The 17,903-nt window shown below is 48.2% G+C and overlaps 1 protein-coding gene across 2 annotated transcripts in view; it reads left to right on the top strand.

The window, feature by feature from the left end:
- The window catches only part of CRACR2B (calcium release activated channel regulator 2B), an 86,061-nt gene that overhangs the window by 51,331 nt on the left and 16,827 nt on the right, over positions 1 to 17,903 (top strand). For both annotated transcript variants that reach the window (XM_040410441.1, XM_040410442.1), the window contains exons 3-7: positions 1,339 to 1,450; positions 4,669 to 4,831; positions 8,126 to 8,272; positions 10,166 to 10,256; positions 13,186 to 13,281. In XM_040410441.1, the coding sequence (XP_040266375.1) occupies positions 1,339 to 1,450; positions 4,669 to 4,831; positions 8,126 to 8,272; positions 10,166 to 10,256; positions 13,186 to 13,281 (609 nt within the window). The remainder of the gene's footprint in view (positions 1 to 1,338; positions 1,451 to 4,668; positions 4,832 to 8,125; positions 8,273 to 10,165; positions 10,257 to 13,185; positions 13,282 to 17,903) is intronic.

Here is a 17,903-nt window from a genome sequence, read left to right as displayed (position 1 = left end):
GCTATTATTTTAAAATAATAAAGTGAAGTTTGGGTCCCCATTGACTTTAATGGGGGCCGGGTTCGGGGTCAAGTTCGGGTCCCAAACCCGAACCCGAAATACCAGTAAAGTATTTTTTATATCTATAAGTATCAGCGAGGGTTGTATGTTACTGCTGGGGTGGATGAGGGACTGTATATGGAAAGACAACAGCCTAGGAGCAGAATAGAGGGACAGAATACAGAGAGAGAGAAAAAAAAAAACTCCCATTTTCAATAGAAGAAATCCCTTTTTCAGTGGCTATGTACGCAAAGTCTTGATGTTGATGAGCATTAGGACCTTCCTTCTTCCCAGTACTAAAGCTGACACATGCATGCGTCAGCTAAGTGTGCATGTGTTCTCAGTAGGGAGAGTGAAGTAAGTCTCCATAGAATAAAAGGATCAGGCATGTTGACATCCAGCAGCCTGATCCTTATCTCCCCTGACATCTGCTGTTCAGTTAGGAGGCCCCATACACTTTAGATGATCAGCCGACATACATCTCATGCATGGTCAGTGGTGATAGTGGTAATGAATACTGAGGAGCATGTATAGAGCAGAGGGCACCTCGAGGAAGGCATGGACCGATCAGTCATACTCTGTCACAGGCAGTGTAAGTACAAGGAGGACTGACCAGAATCGGTAGCCTCTGTATTTCCCTGTATAAAGCCCCATGGAGCAGAGCGGGGAGGGGGCATGCATTACACCTCTTGTGGGTCCGCAAAAAGGAAAATAAACGTACCACCTACAAGTGCTGTAAAACGTATGTAGGAAGATGTTATTGCATTCAGTACATAATAAAGCCCACAACTATAATGATCTAAAACTGATTTTACACAGCGCCGTACATTGTATAGTGGCTGTGTTTGGTATTGCAGCCCAGGTCTATTCACTTTGAAAGGGACTGTGATGCCAATTGGCCATGTGACCAATGAATGTGACATAATTGGTCTAGGAAGAGGCTGCAGCGCCATGGCCTCTTCAAACAGCTGTTCTGCTGGGGGCCCTGGGTGTCCGTTCCCCACTGATCAGCTAATAATGGACTATACTGGGCATCGGCCATCAATATCAAAATTTCGGACAACCCCTTTAAAGAGAATTTCTGGGATTTTAATATTGATGACCTATCCTCAGGATAGATCATTAATATCAGATTGGCGGGGGTCTGACAGTGAGGATAGGTCATCAATATTAAAATCCCAGGGAACCCCTTTAACTTTCTGCCGGAAGTGCGAGTGTCACTCAGGATGCCATAATGTAATGGAGTGACAATGCTGACTTGTAACACCCGCTTTGTTTTCTTTGTTTTTTCTTTTTCAGCGACTACAGAATGAGCTTCCTCTCACTCCAGAACAATTAGAAGCCGTATTTGACAGCCTAGACCAGAGCAATAATGGCTACCTCACTCCTGTGGAGTTCAGCATGGGCCTTGGTAACCTTCTGCTCAACTTTGTAATCCTGTCGTGTTACCTCACTGTTCCATATTCATTACTCAATCAAAGAGGTATCCCTTGTCAAATCCCAAGGCTTGTTGAAAAGCCTAATTTTGACTCCTAGGGAGCCACTTCCACAAGGTGGCGCTGGTGAGATGGTTCTCCTCTTTGCATATTCGTTTCCCATGGAGCATTGCCAGTAAGTCTCCGTACCATGCAGTACTTCCAGTAATTGTCCATACAGGACTGGTCTCTTTAAGGAGATCCCAGAGAGCTGGGATCTGTAAAATAAATTAAAAAAAACCTTACCTGTTAACTGTTCCGCCGTTCCACTGCTCTGATCTCCATTGGCTCTGCATTGGATACGTACACATGACCACTGAAACCAGTCACTGGCCTCAGTGGTCACATGTGCATGAATGGCGCATGATGACAAAGGCCCAGCGGGGATCAGAGCAGCAGAGACGAGAGGGAGTGGTGGGAAATTTAAAAGGTGAGTGAAGATTTTTTTGTCTTTTACACGGCCCTTTGCTCTCTGCCAAATTTTGACAAAATCTTGGAAAACCCCTTTAAATAAATTACACCAATACTGACAGTGCTTCAGTTTATATGGTAGTTAGGTGCAGGTGCAAATGTACGCTTGTCTCAGTGTCCTAGGAAGCAAGCTATGTTTCAGTCAAAGAAGGGGAAATGAGTGCTATTGAAACCATCCATGTACTCGAGTACTTAGATAAGAGCTAAGGAATTCATAAGTGTCTGATTAACATAGTAACATAGTATATAAGGCTGAAAAAAGACATTTGTCCATCCAGTTCGGCCTGTTATCCTGCAAGTAGATCCAGAGGAAGGCAAAAATAAACTGTGAGGTAGAAGCCAATTTTCCCCACTCCCTGGATCAAAGACCCCTCTCTAGTAGCTATAGCCTGTAATATTATTACACTCCAGAAATACATCCAGGCCCCTCTTGAATTCCTTTATTGTACTCACCATCACCACCTCCTCAGGCAGAAAGTTTCATAGTCTCACTGCTCTTACCGTAAAGAATCCTCTTCTATGTTTGTGTACAAACCTTCTTTCCTCCAGACGCAGAGGATGTCCCCTCGTCACAGTCACAGTCCTGGGGATAAATAGATGATGGGAGAGATCTCTATACTGACCCCTGATATATTTATACATAGTAATTAGATCTCCCCTCAGTCGTCTTTTTACTAAAGTGAATAACCCTAATGTTGATAATCTTTCAGGGTACTGTAGTCCACCCATTCCAGTTATTACTTTAGTTGCTCTCCTCTGGACCCTCTCCAGCTCTGCTATGTCTGCCTTGTTCACAGGAGCCCAGAACTGTACACAGTACTCCATGTGTGGTCTGACTAGTGATTTGTAAAGTGGTAAGACTATGTTCTCATCACGGGCATCTGTGCCCCTTTTGATGCAACCCATTATCTTATTGGCCTTGGCAGCAGCTGCCTGACACTGGTTTCTACAGCTTAGTTTGCTGTTCACTAAAATTCCTAGGTCCTTTTCCATGTCAGTGTTACCCAGTGTTTTACCATTTAGTATGTACGGGTGACTTGCATTATTCCTTCCTATGTGCATAACCTTACATTTGAGGAAGCAAGTTGCTGCAATCCATCAAGTGTTCCCAAAATCACAAAAAAATAAATAAAATTTAAGGATTTGGTCAAGTGGGAGCCATAGGTTTTGTGAACGTTGAGCATACAAAACACAGAACACAAATGCACATGGCCATGATAGGCACACTCCGTGTATCTATTAGAAAGTGAGTAAATAAGGTCCCTATACATTGTGTAGAGAGAATTCCGCCATACAGTGCACATATAATACTACAACACTGGACAAATAAATAATAGCCCTATACAGCTACTACATAACATGGCACCTGATGACGGCACCATCAGATTACTGCTATAATAGCTAGCAGCTAAGTGCTAAGCATAATATTGCGAGAGCGCCCTCGAGCAGTGGCAGCGTCAGCAGAGGGCCCTCGAGAAGTGGCTGGGTCAGCAGAGGGCCCTCGAAAAGTGTCAGCATCAGCAGAGGGCCCTCGAGAAGTGGCTGGGTCAGCAGAGGGCCCTCGAGAAGTGGCTGGGTCAGCAGAGGGCCCTCGAGAAGTGGCTGCGTCAGCAGAGGGCCCTCGAGAAGTGGCAGCGTCAGCAGAGGGCCCTCGAAGTGGCTGGGTCAGCAGAGGGCCCTCGAGAAGTGGCAGCGTCAGCAGAGGGCCCTCGAGAAGTGGCTGGGTCAGCAGAGGGCCCTCGAGAAGTGGCAGCATCAGCAGAGGGCCCTCGAGAAGTGGCAGCGTCAGCAGAGGGCCCTCGAGAAGTGGCAGCGTCAGCAGCGGGCCCTGGGGAAGTGGCAGCGTCAGCAGAGGGCCCTCGAGAAGTGGCAGCGTCAGCAGCGGGCCCTGGGGAAGTGGCAGCGTCAGCAGAGGGCCCTCGAGAAGTGGCAGCGTCAGCAGCGGGCCCTGGGGAAGTGGCAGCGTCAGCAGAGTGCTTCTTCCCCCCCAAAACGTCAGCGTCGGCAGAGTGCCCCCTCTCCCCACCGAAACGTCAGCGTCGGCAGAGTGAACCCCCAGAAACGGCAGCGTCAGCAGAGTGAACCCCCAGAAGCGTCATCAGAGTGCCCCCCCAAAACGTCAGCGTCATCAGAGTGCCCTCCAGAAATGTCAGCGTCAGCAGAGTGCCCCCTATAGACTTTGCTAATTACTTGCCAGTCCACCCATATACTGTAGCGCAGTGTTTAGTTGCTTAATCGCTGGTGGTTTGGGAAGTGAAGGAGTTACAGGTACATCCCTGGTGGTCTAGGGTAGCTAAATGGTTGTCTTTCTAGAGGTCAGAACTCTCTCAAATCACCTTTCTACTTCCTACAGTCAGAGTTAATATTACAGTGTTAGGAGTGAGGATTGTAACATGGGGCAGACATGACTAATAACATGGTGGAGGTTGTGGCAGTTCATCTTGCCAATAATGCCAGATTGAACAATGCTGGTGACCTGCGCAAGCGGACAACCCGCTCTCCCCATTGTGTTTTAAGCTGTCAGTAAACTTCTGGTGGGAAACATAGCTGTCGACATTATTGGAGGTCCACGAAGTACAAGTGATGCATACAAAAACCTACTGCTTACATACTTGCTATTTTGAGAATATAAATCATGATTTGCTATTTAAGCTTACAGTACTGTATGTGTCTTTTGTTTTAGGTAAGTTACTAGGGGTTAACATGGCAAATGGTAATGAACATGGTGAAAGGCCGATAATGGAGGAAACCTTTGAATCTGGATGGTCCGATGAAGATGATGATGCAGAGGAGATGCTGTTCTGTGCCACCATGGAGCAGTTGGGGGCTGCCCATGTCTTCCAAGAGTAGGTCACATTGCATCAGTGTTTTCTAAACTCTTTGGGGGGAGATTTATCAGAACTGGTGTAAAGGAAAACTGGCGTAGCAACCAATCAAATTGATCCTTTGATTTTTCCAAAGGGGCTCTGAAAAATAAGTGGTGAAATATGATGGTCATCTTGATTGTTAACGCATATTGTATGTGATAGATCTTCAAATGTGTTACGGCAGTGAGTGTGGAACCACTGTGTCAACTAACAGATTTGACTTTGGGCTAAAGCTAAGTCTCTTATCCTGGCAGTCCCCTGATTTTTACGATTTATCTCTTGTACAAAGATCTAGACTTTGCTGCAGGGGAACTACCAGGCTGCTACCTCCTGGAGTATTCTATGTATGATTGACAGCTGACCCACGGGGGTTAAGAAACACTGGTGAAGAGCAATCAGGCAAAGCTGTAGTCAGGGCAGGCCAAGGTAAGGGCAGGAAGAGTATGAGCAATCCAATAAACAGTCCGAGGTCAAGGTGGGCAGAGAATAGTCAATACAGAGGACAGGTCAGGCACCAAGAAGGTCAGTATCCAGGAAACAGGCCGAAGTTAGTACACGGGCAGACAAACAAATATGGCACACCTTTGCAGGAAGTAGCAAGCTAGACAAAGTATTGCTCAGTCACTCTCCCACTGGGGAAGGTGTCTTAAAGGGGTTGTCTGGGTTCAGAGCTGAACCCGGACATACCCATAATTTCTCACAGGCAGCCCCCCCCCTGAATTGAGCATCGGAGCAGTTCATGCTCCGATGATCTCCCTTGCCCTGCGCAATCATTTTGTGGAGTTCCGGTGACGTACCAGGCTCTCCTTCGGGCTGCCAAGTGGAGGCATCCGCCCAGCAGTGTGTTCGGTGACGTCACCGGCTCTGATGGGCGGGCTTTAGCGCTGCCCTAGCCGTTTTACAGGCTAGGGCAGCGCTAAAGCCCGCCCATCAGTGCCGATGACGTCACCGGGCTCACTGCTGGGCGGAGGCCTCCACTTGGCAGCTCGAAGGAGAACCCGGTACGTCACCGGAACTCCACAAAATGCCTTTGGCAAGGGAGATCATCGGAGCATGAAATAGATTAATCCGTCACGCAGGGCCGGCCTTAGGTGTCCAGGCGCCCTGTGCGAGCTAACCTTGTGGCGCCCCCCCCCCCCCCCCCCCCAAAAAAAAAACAAAAAAAACACTGCTTGTTGCTGGCATCATGTCATAGACTGGCTGACTATCCAACCAAGTAGTTACCAGCCCACACACCCCAAAGGCCGGTGTAATGTTATACTTCCCTACTTGAGATTTCCCTACCCTCGTCACTTCCGGTCGCACCGGACATGACGTGAGGAGGTGTGCAGTGCCGTGCAGGCGCACAACGTCAGGTTAGGGAAGTTTCACAGCAGAGTGCGCATGCGCCAGGAGTCTCGCCAGGAGTCTCGCCGGCGGTTAGGGTAGGGAAAAACTATGGGCCAGTGCGCAGGCGCAGTGATCGGATGGATGTTCTCAGCTGAACACCGGCCGACACTGCGCATGCACCGGGAGCCTCACCAGCGGTTAGGGAAGGGAAAAATTACGTACGGGCCAGTGCTTTTTCCCTACCCTAACCGCTGGTGAGGCTCCCAGCGCATGCGCAGTGTCGGCCGGTGTCCTGCTGAGAACAGCCATCCGATCACCGCACCTGTGCACTGGCCCATAATTTTTCCCTACCCTAACCGCCGGCGAGGCTCCCAGCGCATGCGCACTCTGCTGTGAAATTTCCCTTACCCATCGTTGTGCACAGTGCGCCCCCCCCCCAACACCCCAGTATAATAAACATTGGTGGCGCAGTGCGCCCCCCCAACACCCCAGTATAATAAACATTGGTGGCGCAGTGCGCCCCCCCAACACCCCAGTATAATAAACATTGGTGGCGCAGTGGGCCCCCCCCAATATAATAAACATTGGTGGCGCAGTGCGCCCCCCCTCAATATAATAAACATTGGTGGCACAGTGCGCCCCCCCTCAATATAATAAACATTGGTGGCGCAGTGGGCAGTGCCAATGAGGGTTAAAAAATAAAAAAATAATTAACTCACCTCCTCCAATTGATCGTCTTCTGTTCTTTCTTCATGACCTGTCAAAGGACCTGTGGTGACATCACTGTGCTCATCACATGATCCATCACATGATCCATCACCATGGTAATGGGTCATGTGATGAGCTCAGTGACGTCACCACAGGTCCTGAAGAAAGACCGGCAGCTACGCGATCAACTGGAGGAGGTGAGTTAATTTTTTAAAATTATTTTTTAACCCTCATTGGCACTTCCCACTGTGCCACCAACGTTTCTTATACTAGGGGGGGGCGCACTGAGCCACCAATTATGTTTCTTATACAAATACAGGAGGCGGGTGCCGGAATCAAATAGCCGACACCCGACCTTTGTGACAGGGAGCTGCGATCAGCGGCAGTTAACCCCTCAGGTACCGCACCTGAAGGGTTAACTCAACTGCAGCTGATCGCAGCTCCCTGTCACAGAGGTCGGGTGCCGGCTATTTGATTCCGGCACCCGCCTCCTGTATTTGTATTACAGGTGAGTTTTCTTCATTGGTGGCGCAGTGGCCACAGCCCCTCCCCTCCTCCTCCTGTCTCTCTTCTTATTGGCAGCGGCGGGGGCAGCAGGCAGGTCAGACAGGGGAGGGGGAGATGGAGAACACAAGTACTGCCTCGCCTGCCGCAGATTACATTGCGAGCTGTCGGCCGCCCAGCGCCCCTGTTACTATGGCGCCCTGTGCGGCCGCACAGCCCGCACACCCCAAAGGCCGGCCCTGAATCCGTGCACATGCTGATCTTTTAAGAGCTGAAGGGAGTGCATGTGCGCTCCTTAAGGGCAGACTGAGATAGGCTTGGCTGGCAATCAGGCCACATTTTACGTGGAGAGACAGCTACCCTGGTGGCCAGGCCCGCTGGGATGGTATGGAGAGCAGAAGATGGGTCTGTATTTCCAGGACCTTGAGCGGGGAGCAACAGTATGGGTAATTATATGCTTCATGAAATGCGTTTGCTAGTAACTACAGTACATTGTTTAGTGGATCCATTACATTGAAAGTCTGAATGGTGCATTCATGCAAAGTGTGAGTCAAGGAGCAGGACAACTCGAGCAGAATATTTATAACCGCTTGTATACATGCCAAAAGTCCTTGGTGAGATCCACTGTCAGTCATCCTCCCCGTTTCCTTAGGCTAGTAGCACCCATCTCATATATGTCATATTTATGCACTCCCATGTCTAGCTTATTTAATTGTGCATTGTATTCCTAAGACACAGGGAAATACGGGATCTGTGGAATCGTCTACGCAAGGAGCGTCCCGAGTTGCTGGCAAACTTTGAGGAGTTTCTCTTCCGCGTTTCCACTTATATCCGGGACGTGCATCATGAAAAAGAGACTCTAGAACAAGCTTTAAAAAGGTGTGTGCGTCCCCAATCTACTCCCCCTTAACCATGTAATGTCTGTGCCTTTAACACATCTGACCTTGCAGATCTGAAGAGCGCTGCCCACGCTCCGGTGACCTGACAGGCCATTGTTAACACATGATTTACTCAGTTTGGATGCAGAGTTATTTTGTAGCACTTGTTTCAGGAACAGATTTGTACTGGATAATTATCTCAGACTGTTTGTGCTCCTCTGAAGTCATTAGGGTGCATTTACACAGGACTTACTCTGGAGCAGAAAATCCGCAACAGATCCATAGAAAAATCCACATGAATGACATGGCACGGGTTTTGCTGTGGATCTGCTGTGGATTTCACCTCTGCATAAATTGACATGCTGTAGCTCTAAAATCGGTGATGCAGATTTTTTTTTCAGCAAATCTCATCCACTTTTCAGGTACTGCGGACTTACTACATGAAAATCTGCAATCACAAATCTGCAGCGTATCTGTCCCATGTGGAAACCCCTTTAAAGGGGTTTTCTGGTTTGCATCACACCCTTTTAAAATAATCATTTAGGAAAGTACTCGCAGGAGTAATAATGCCCCCTATAGCAATCCTAGTAGTTACACTGCCTCCTGTAGCTTCTCCAGTAGTTATATGTGAGATGACGTAATTGCGCCGACCCTGTCCCGATGTAGGCAGGCGTGATGACGTCATCACTCTCATCTACGCTGCTCTTTGGCCTTATAGGCTACAGGTCTACAGAACAGCGGAGATGGGAGCCATGGGCTCCCATACCCTGCTGTGGTATTCAAATGTGGGGAAGTGGGCAAAACATCTGAGACCCAAGCCCTGGATGTTTGCCCAGGAATATTACTGGACGTTTTTTGTGGCCAATGGCCCATCAGTAGAGTCAGGAGAGGGCACAAGATGTAGACATGTTTTATTTCACTCCTTGGTTGGGACAGAACCATGAATATGAGGATGTCAGGATAAATGCTGACGCTACCGTTTCAGGAGGGCGCTCTGCTGACGCTACCGTTTGAGGAGGGCGCTCTGCTGACGCTACCGTTTCAGGAGGGCGCTCTGCTGACGCTACCGTTTCAGGAGGGCGCTCTGCCGACGCTACCGTTTGAGGAGGGCGCTCTGCCGACGCTACCGTTTCAGGAGGGCGCTCTGCCGACGCTACCGTTTCAGGAGGGCGCTCTGCCGACGCTACCGTTTCAGGTGGGCGCTCTGCCGACGCTACCGTTTGAGGAGGGCGCTCTGCTGACGCTACCGTTTGAGGAGGGCGCTCTGCTGACGCTACCGTTTGAGGAGGGCGCTCTGCTGACGCTACCGTTTGAGGAGGGCGCTCTGCTGACGCTACCGTTTGAGGAGGGCGCTCTGCTGACGCTACCGTTTGAGGAGGGCGCTCTGCTGACGCTACCGTTTGAGGAGGGCGCTCTGCTGACGCTACCGTTTGAGGAGGGCGCTCTGCTGACGCTACCGTTTGAGGAGGGCGCTCTGCTGACGCTACCGTTTGAGGAGGGCGCTCTGCTGACGCTACCGTTTCAGGAGGGCACATGGGCCCATCCATTTCTATGAAGGTGTCCATATTTTGCCGGTCCGTGATGTGCAGACCGCAATATGGATATGTTCGTGTGCATGAGGCTTTGAGGCCTTGCTAACATATATATGAGTAAAAATATATCTTATTATATGATTAGTGTCTGCGCCTAGAAGCATGCAACCACGGAGCCTGTAGTTATATATTTTACAGGTAAAGGTTAACTGTATAAGATAACGATAGTGTGCGGAGGTGGAGGGGCAGAAGAGCATGGCGGAACCAGGAAAGTTAATGTAGAACCCGGGATACTAAACTTTATTGGTTATATGTGTGAGGTTTCCCTGTATAGACAATAATTGTTATTCTGTATACCGTAGGAAAGAGACAGATCACGGCAGAGAGGTGAGGTGTCTGTATGAGGAGATGGAGCAGCAAATTAAAATAGAGCGAGAACGGCTTCTCAGAAAGGTAGGAAACTGGTCATGGCTTTTTTGCATTGCATTTTTTTGTACTAGTGTATTTTTCCCATACTGCATGGTTTCCTATATAAAAATGTAAGGCTAAAAAAACACACCATTAAAAAAACTATGTGCTCAATCACACTATAGGGCCAAAAGACATTTAAAGGGCCTCTGGATAGGTCATTAATATCAGAACACAGAACACACAGAGGCAAGGCATAACAGGTTAACACCAACAGGGAAAATACACTGTAATACAGGAGCACTGCAGTGTATTATACAAGTGATCATCACATGGAAAAGTCCCCTAATGAGACTAAAAAAAAAAAATAAAAAAACAATTGAAGGCATATTTTAAATTTATTAGAAAATCCCCCCAAAGTGAATGTAAGCTGAGCTGCAGTAACACACCATGGCCACTACACTTTGAATGGCGTTGTGCTTCCAGCTCTCTTCAAAGTAGTAGTTCCAGCATCGGCGGCTGCAGGGAACAGCTGATAGATAGGGTTTCTGGGGTTCGGATCCTACCATCAGACCGATATTAATGACCGACCCTTAGGATTGGTTATTAATATCTGGAGCTCCAAAATTTTATTTTTATTTTTTTCTAAACACATTGGGGTCATTTATTATACTGAAATATGGCTAAATTAGGCGTATTTCAGGCGCAGATGTCAGGGCGCAACAGTTCTGCGACTTTTCCCCGCTCACGCCAGGTCTAAAATTGTGGAAGGGGAAGGGCCAGCAGGCCCGTCTCATTTACCATTTTCTACACCTGTTTTAGGCATAGAAAATGGTCTAAATGTAAGATAGCAAGGAAGCTGTATTACATTTAGAACTGGAGCTGGATGCTCCGATCAGGCCGGTGCCTCTTCATAACTTCAGCGGATCCACCACCAGCTTAAGGCTTTATTAAAGGGGTTCTGCAGTTTGTTTAAACTGATGATCTATCCTCTGGATAGATCTTCAGTATCTGGTCGTCGGGAGTCCAACACCCGGGACCCCCGCCGATCAGCTGTTTGAGAAGGCAGCAGCGCTCCAGGAGCGCCGCGGCCTTCTCACTGTTTACCGCAGGCTCAGTGACGTCATGACTAGTATCAACTGGCCTGGGCGGGGCTAAGCTCCATTCAAGTTAACAGAGCTTAGCCCCGCCAAGGCCAGTTGATACTAGTCATGATGTCACTGAGCCTGCGGTAAACAGTGAGAAGGCCGCGGTGCTCCTGGAGCGCCGCTGCCTTCTCAAGCAGCTGATCGGCAGAGGTCCCAGGTGTCAGACCCCTGCCGATCAGATGCTGATGATCTATTCAGAGGATAGATAATCAGTTTAAACAAACTGCAGAACCCCTTTAAGACCAGTGTCTAAAACACTGGTCTAAATAAATGTGCCCCATTGTTCAACAGTAGCCAGAAAGTGGCCAACCCTTTTAAGCTCGGCTACCTCCAGCACTCCTATAGAGAATGAATGGAGTGGTAGTGTGCACGATTGATCACAAACTAGGAAGATGAATGCCTGTTCTCATGATCATTGGAGGTCTCAATGGTTGAACTCCACCGATCTAGCAGCTTTCCCTTATCCAGTAGGTAGGGTATAACTTATTACCGGAATACCCCTTTAATTGCAAAGTTTTCCCCTCATAAGCACAATGTCACGGTGGGGACTGGTGGGAAACTCCTCACCGTATAGCGTAGGAAAACGTGGAAGCAGCTAGGCCTGGACACCAGGAGAAGGGAGCGGTCACCTCCTACAGCTGCCCTAATCCTGGCCCTGACTCCTAACCGTATGAGCAGACCCAGATGGTAGGTGGGCTCATACACAGGAACCTTGGACCCTGAGTCGCCCTGAAGATCCCTGAATTAAAGTTAGGAGAAGGAGACGACCTGTTCATCCCAGACGCGGATGAACAGGAGTCTCCACCGGCCTAGTTGCCAGTGAACAGCCACTGGATTGGCAGCTAAGAGCTCAGAAACAACACGCACTTACCTGCCGCGGCCACAACGACGACCGGACCCCCATGCAGACAGAAAGCATGGTGGCCCCAGGCAGAGCTTCTCACCGACTTGTGATTCCTCCTCTGGGGAACCCAGATACCCGCTTTCGGAGGTTCAACATATAAACAGTGAAAATGTCTAGTAACCATGCTGGAATCCAACACCAAACATACCAGACATGGAACACCAAACTAGACATAAACACACACGCAAAACACCAACCACACCAAACAAGGCAAACTGGTGAGGATGGGAAAAGGACAGAGGGAACATAGAGGAGACATCATAGTGACATCGGTCTCTAGCTAGGAGGCCCTCACATTGGACAGATGGTATATCCCGGAAAGGAGCCACACTCCAGCTAACACAAAGGCTGGAGTGCAACTGACCTCAGTCTCACAACACCACGATATAAAGAGCCAAGAGGACACACCCAGGACACACCTAGATCCCCAAGAGCCAGATAGTTAACCCCTCCAGCACCAAACAGGGAAGGGAAGCGGGATATAAGGGGCAGGCACCTACGTGCTGCAACAAACACACGATGCCACTGGCAACAGCATGCACGGCAACCACGTCACGGCGAACACAACAGAGGCCGTGACACACAAATGTTAAATTCTGCCTTGAACATTCAATGCTAAGATGTGATAGGCTGCACTACTGCTAGGTTCTGATGACACCAGGTCTTGTTCTGCTTTCGTGCTGTCATGGAGAACTCGTGCAGATTAAAACCGCCGTCTACAGGAATATCTCCACGCCATAATTAGTTTTGTGTGTGTACATTAAATGACATGATGGCACTGACTTGGAAAAATTATATTTCTGCATTTAAAAACATTTTTATTGCCCACAAAAAGTCTTTTCACTTTTAATGCGGTGCTAATGATCTGCTGTCATTGAGATTCGTCACTTGTTAAATTGACGTGTTTGGTCATATTGTGCAGGACTCCATGAGACAGCAGGACAGGCACTCCAATCTGCAGAGGGAACTGATGAGGAAAGAACAGGAGCTGGAGGGCATTGCTCTCAGACAGAGACAGGTACAGTACTCTTTTTCACACAGCACTGTCTATTATTCCCTATAACAGCAGAGTTCATTCCCTTCCAGTGCTAATACCTCCACGTGTGTGGCTGATGGTGTGCCCATACTCGTACATATGCAGTACAGGTAGTGAAAAGACCCCAACTGGGATAACAAACCATTTACTTTGAAATGATAGATAAAGCTCTGAACCCGAACATACCCACATCTTCACCCCTCCGATGCTCTCCATGCTCGGATGCTCTCCTTTGCTGTGCGTTGAATCACGCAGGGCAAAGGCATTTTATGGAATTTCGGTGACTTCCCGAGCTCTCCATAGAGTAATCTAGGCGAGGGCTTCCGCCTAGCGGTGAGCCTGGTGACGTCACCAGCAACACTCCTAGGCGGAAGCCCCCGCCTAGTAATGTTAAAGACATAAACAAACAGCCCTTGCCCTGCGCGATACAGCTCAGGGCAAGGGAGAGCATCGGAGCATGGAATGCTCTGATGCTCTTATCATAGGGGCCAGAGGGGTGAAGATGAACCCGGACAACACACTTTAAATACCGTTAGATATTAAACCATAATAAATAGCTACCATATCTTGTGTGTCGCCCCCCCCAGTCTGAACTAAAATATTTTAAAGGTAGTGAAGGTATTAGAATAAAACAAAACTATACACTCTGCCCGATCCCCTTGAGGTAGTGAAGCTATTAAAATAAAAAATTAGATATACACTCTTCCCAATCCCCTTTAGTTCCAGCCCTATTGCTCCAGTGCTATCTGCCGCTGCGGCCAGTCACTGGCCTCAGCAGTATATGGCACACGACCACTGAGGCCAGTCATTGGCTGTAGCAGTCACATGTGGCATACAGGCATGTCACAGAGGGTGGAGCAGCAGGTAGGTATGACTTTTTTTAAATCATTTTAACGCATTCACTATCTTTTGAAAGAAATGCAACCCATTTAATTATTGATCTGCTTGATTGTAGAGAGGCCTGCACTGCTGTCCAATTACAGCCATACAGTCCTCTCTGTCCTTGCTTGGCACTGATTTGTGTTATCAGGACGTGGTATGAAAGTGTAGCTTTTTTGCGGCTCGGGTGCGGACCCATTCAGTTCAACGGGGCCGCAAAAGATGCGGACAGCACTTTATGTGCTGTCCGCATCCGTTGCTCCGTTCCGAGGCCCTGCAAAAAAAATAAAACATGTCCTATTCTTGTCCCCGTTGTGGACAAGAATAGGCAATTCTACAGTGGGCCGCCTGTTCCGGTCTGCAAATTGCAGAAGGCACATGGACGGCTTCCGTGTTTTGCGGACCGCAAAAAAACGGAACGGTCGTGTGCATGAGGCCTAAAGGTGAGTAAACCACTGGAGACAGGTTATTACCCCTTCTTTACACTAGACCACCAGAGAACCTTGCATTAATTCCTCTATTGCCGTTGACTACTAGGTAAGAAGACAATGAAGCCCTTCTCCAACAATTGATAATTAAACTGCTAGGATACTTCAGTCTCAAGTACAATGGAATGAGTTGATCCTGGTCAAAAATTGGGCTGCTCGTGGTGGATTGCGTTTCATTTAACTGGAGAAAAAAGCAAGCTGTGTTTTTCCTGATTGCCTCTCTGCTGAGCGCAATGGCTAAAAACCCTTCATTCTTGAGATCAGTGGCCTTCTCAGAAGTCAAACCTCCACTGGTCACACTTATGACGTGTCTTTCTGACTCCAATCTGAGTTAATTGTGGGTAATGCCTTTTTAACAAGGAATACTTCTGCTAATTACTGTCATTTGACACTTTAAAGGGCTTCTGCAGTTTTTTTAAACTGATGATCTATCCTCTGGTTAGATCATCAGCATCTTTTCGGCGGGGGTCCGAAACACGGGACCCCTGCCGATCAGCTGTTTGAGAAGGCAGCGGCTCTGGCAGTAGTGCTGCGGCCTTCTCACTGTTTACCGCAGGCCCAGTGACGTCACGATGGCCTGGGCGGAGCTAAGCTCCATTCAAGTGAACAGAGCTTAGCCCCGCCCAGGCAATTCATACTAGTCGCGACGTCACTGATCCTGCGGTAAACAGCGATAAGGCTGCAGCGCTACTGCCAGCACCGCTGCCTTCTCAAACAGCTGATCGGCAGGGGTTCTGAGGATAGATCATCAGATTTAAAAAACTGCAGAACCCCTTTAACCTCTAGTTTACTCAATGCAGAGGGAACATTACCTGACAATGCAACATACTGTAATGCACGTGTTCATTCTTACTTAGATAACATAGATTTCTATAGGTATTTTCTCTACAACTACATGTAATAACCGATCTACAATTAGCTGTGATTGATTTTGTGCTTTTTTGGTTGCTATGGGCTTCCTGTCCTTTTACCCTTCATTAGCAAACAGCTTTGTGTGCTGTTTACAGCTGGACACACATTACACCCTCTTTTGGTATGTGTTTGTGTTTACTCTAGGCGCATGTAAGTGTTCTGATGTATATGCAGGTTTTACCCAGTGGTAACTTTACAACTTTACAAAGTGGTATATTATTGGTGGCCATACACATTCAATAGCTCTTGCCCGAAAAATCCTTTGGCTTTGCAGCTACCTTTCCCTATTACCCTCCCCGACTCCTCTATACAGGTACACACTCAGTTCGGCCAAGCATGTATGTGTTGTTATTGGGGATAGAGGAGAAAGTTGCTGCCAGAGACTTCTGGCAGAAAAAAAGGATCAGATGAAAAATGTTCGTCCAGTGCATCATAGGTCTGGGGCTGTTCATCCAACTTGGGCCTCCTCCCTCCATTTTCTGACGGCCAACCCTACACTCTCAGTCACCATGCAGCCAATCACTGGCCTCAGCAGTATACAGCACATGACTGCTGAAGCCAGCAATTGGCTTCAGCACTGACTTGTGGTGTACGCATAGTCACTGCTCTGGGGGGGACTGGAACGTGATTCTGGAAGCCGCGGGGGAGAAAAGTAGTAAGTATGCTTAAACTAATAATTAATAGAAGACCATAGTTATAATAATACATAGAGGCAGTAGTGGGTCTTATACATAAAGAAGTATTAGAACATATGTCTATGCTGTAGGCATTGCAGTGACAAAACTAGGAAGCGCACCTGTTATGCCTTAAATAACGCCCCATTCTTTGGTGGTAGTGAAATGTTTTTTGCCAATTACGGTCGGACGGCAAAACACACACAAACCCTCCACATCATGATGTAAAGTCTTGCGCCTGGAAGTGGTTGAGCAGCTATATTGGTGAAGGTTCACTTAATGGGGTTTAGGTGGTCATGGGACCCCCAGGGGCTTCAGGCCCAGAGTTACCACCCTAAACAATGCTATTATGAACCGCCATTGGGCACTTTACAATCAGAGGGTTCATATACAAACAAAATAACACAGCATAAAAATAGCAACAAACAAGTCAACAATTAAAACGAGGAATGAGGGCCCCCCTCACAAGAGCTTACAAGATATGAGGAGATGGGGGTGACACAATGGCCCAGCCATCTTAACAAAATAGTGGAGTAGATATAAAGTCACCAGCCGATATATGTAGCTCTTCTGAGTGCATGGGGTGTGGTGGATACTGATGGATGATGGATCAGGCTTGAAGGAAGAGGTTAATGAGGGGGGTGAATAGAGAAGATTTAGATTAGTGGATGTGATAGACTACCCTAAAAAGATATGTTTTTAGGGAGCGTCTAAAAGTGTGGATGTTGTGAATTAACCTAAATGTTCGGGTAAGGTGCAGCTCTGGAGAAGTAGGGATGGGAGTGGGAGGTTCGGATTATGGTGGATGTAAGTCTTAAATCACGGGTAGGGTGGTAGAAAGAGATGAGTAAGGAGATGTAGGGGGTGCAGCACCATGGAGGGCTTTGTGGGTGAGAAATTTTAATTGAGTCTTATATTGTATAGGCAACCAGGGCAATGATGGCACAGGGTGGAGGCATCAGAGTAGCAGATAGACAGTAGATCCTCCTAACTGCTGCATTCCAGATAGATTGGAGAGGGGAGAGATTAGCTGATCGGCGGGGGTGCCGGGTTTGATCTGATATTGATGACCTATCCTGAGGATAGTATTTTATCCAATAGGTCGGCACTGCAGATAAACCTCGTTGTGCTCGCATCCTAGCTGTTTGACGAAGACACCACGAGTGTCGAAACGCGTCACAACATCTGGAAGTGAGTGCCGGCCCTTCATTGCTACTATCCTGAGGATAGGTCATTAATATTAAAAGCCTGGAAAACCCCTTTAAGACTGTCATACCGTGGGTGTGTTTTATAATCCTCTCTCAGTCCTTAAATTATGAGGGTGACTTCTTCTAAACCAGGGGGTGCACAACCCACTGCATGTGTCCTGCAGAGCCAAGGTGTGTGGCCCCCGTCTTGCAGGACAGAAACACAGCTGATCATGCAATCGGCTGTGTTTCTGCTGGGAGCACCGCATGGCGCTGGATTACAGCTTCTGCCCCTGCAGTCTAGCAGGAGCAGGTCGAGTCCCTAGCTGTCAGTGACAGCAGAAGCCCCGAGGAGAAGACAGTCTGGACCCAGCGATCACATGACCGACGGGTGTCTTGGGGGCAGAGTAGACCCTGGTCAGCTCTGCCTTGTACAAAGCCCAGATGCTGCAGTTACAGTGGAA

Source organism: Bufo bufo, chromosome 10 (genome assembly GCF_905171765.1).
Source record: "Bufo bufo chromosome 10, aBufBuf1.1, whole genome shotgun sequence".
NCBI classification, from domain to species: Eukaryota; Metazoa; Chordata; class Amphibia; order Anura; family Bufonidae; genus Bufo; species Bufo bufo.
Note: the sequence above shows the minus strand (reverse complement) of the source record. Positions and strands in the feature narration are given on the sequence as shown.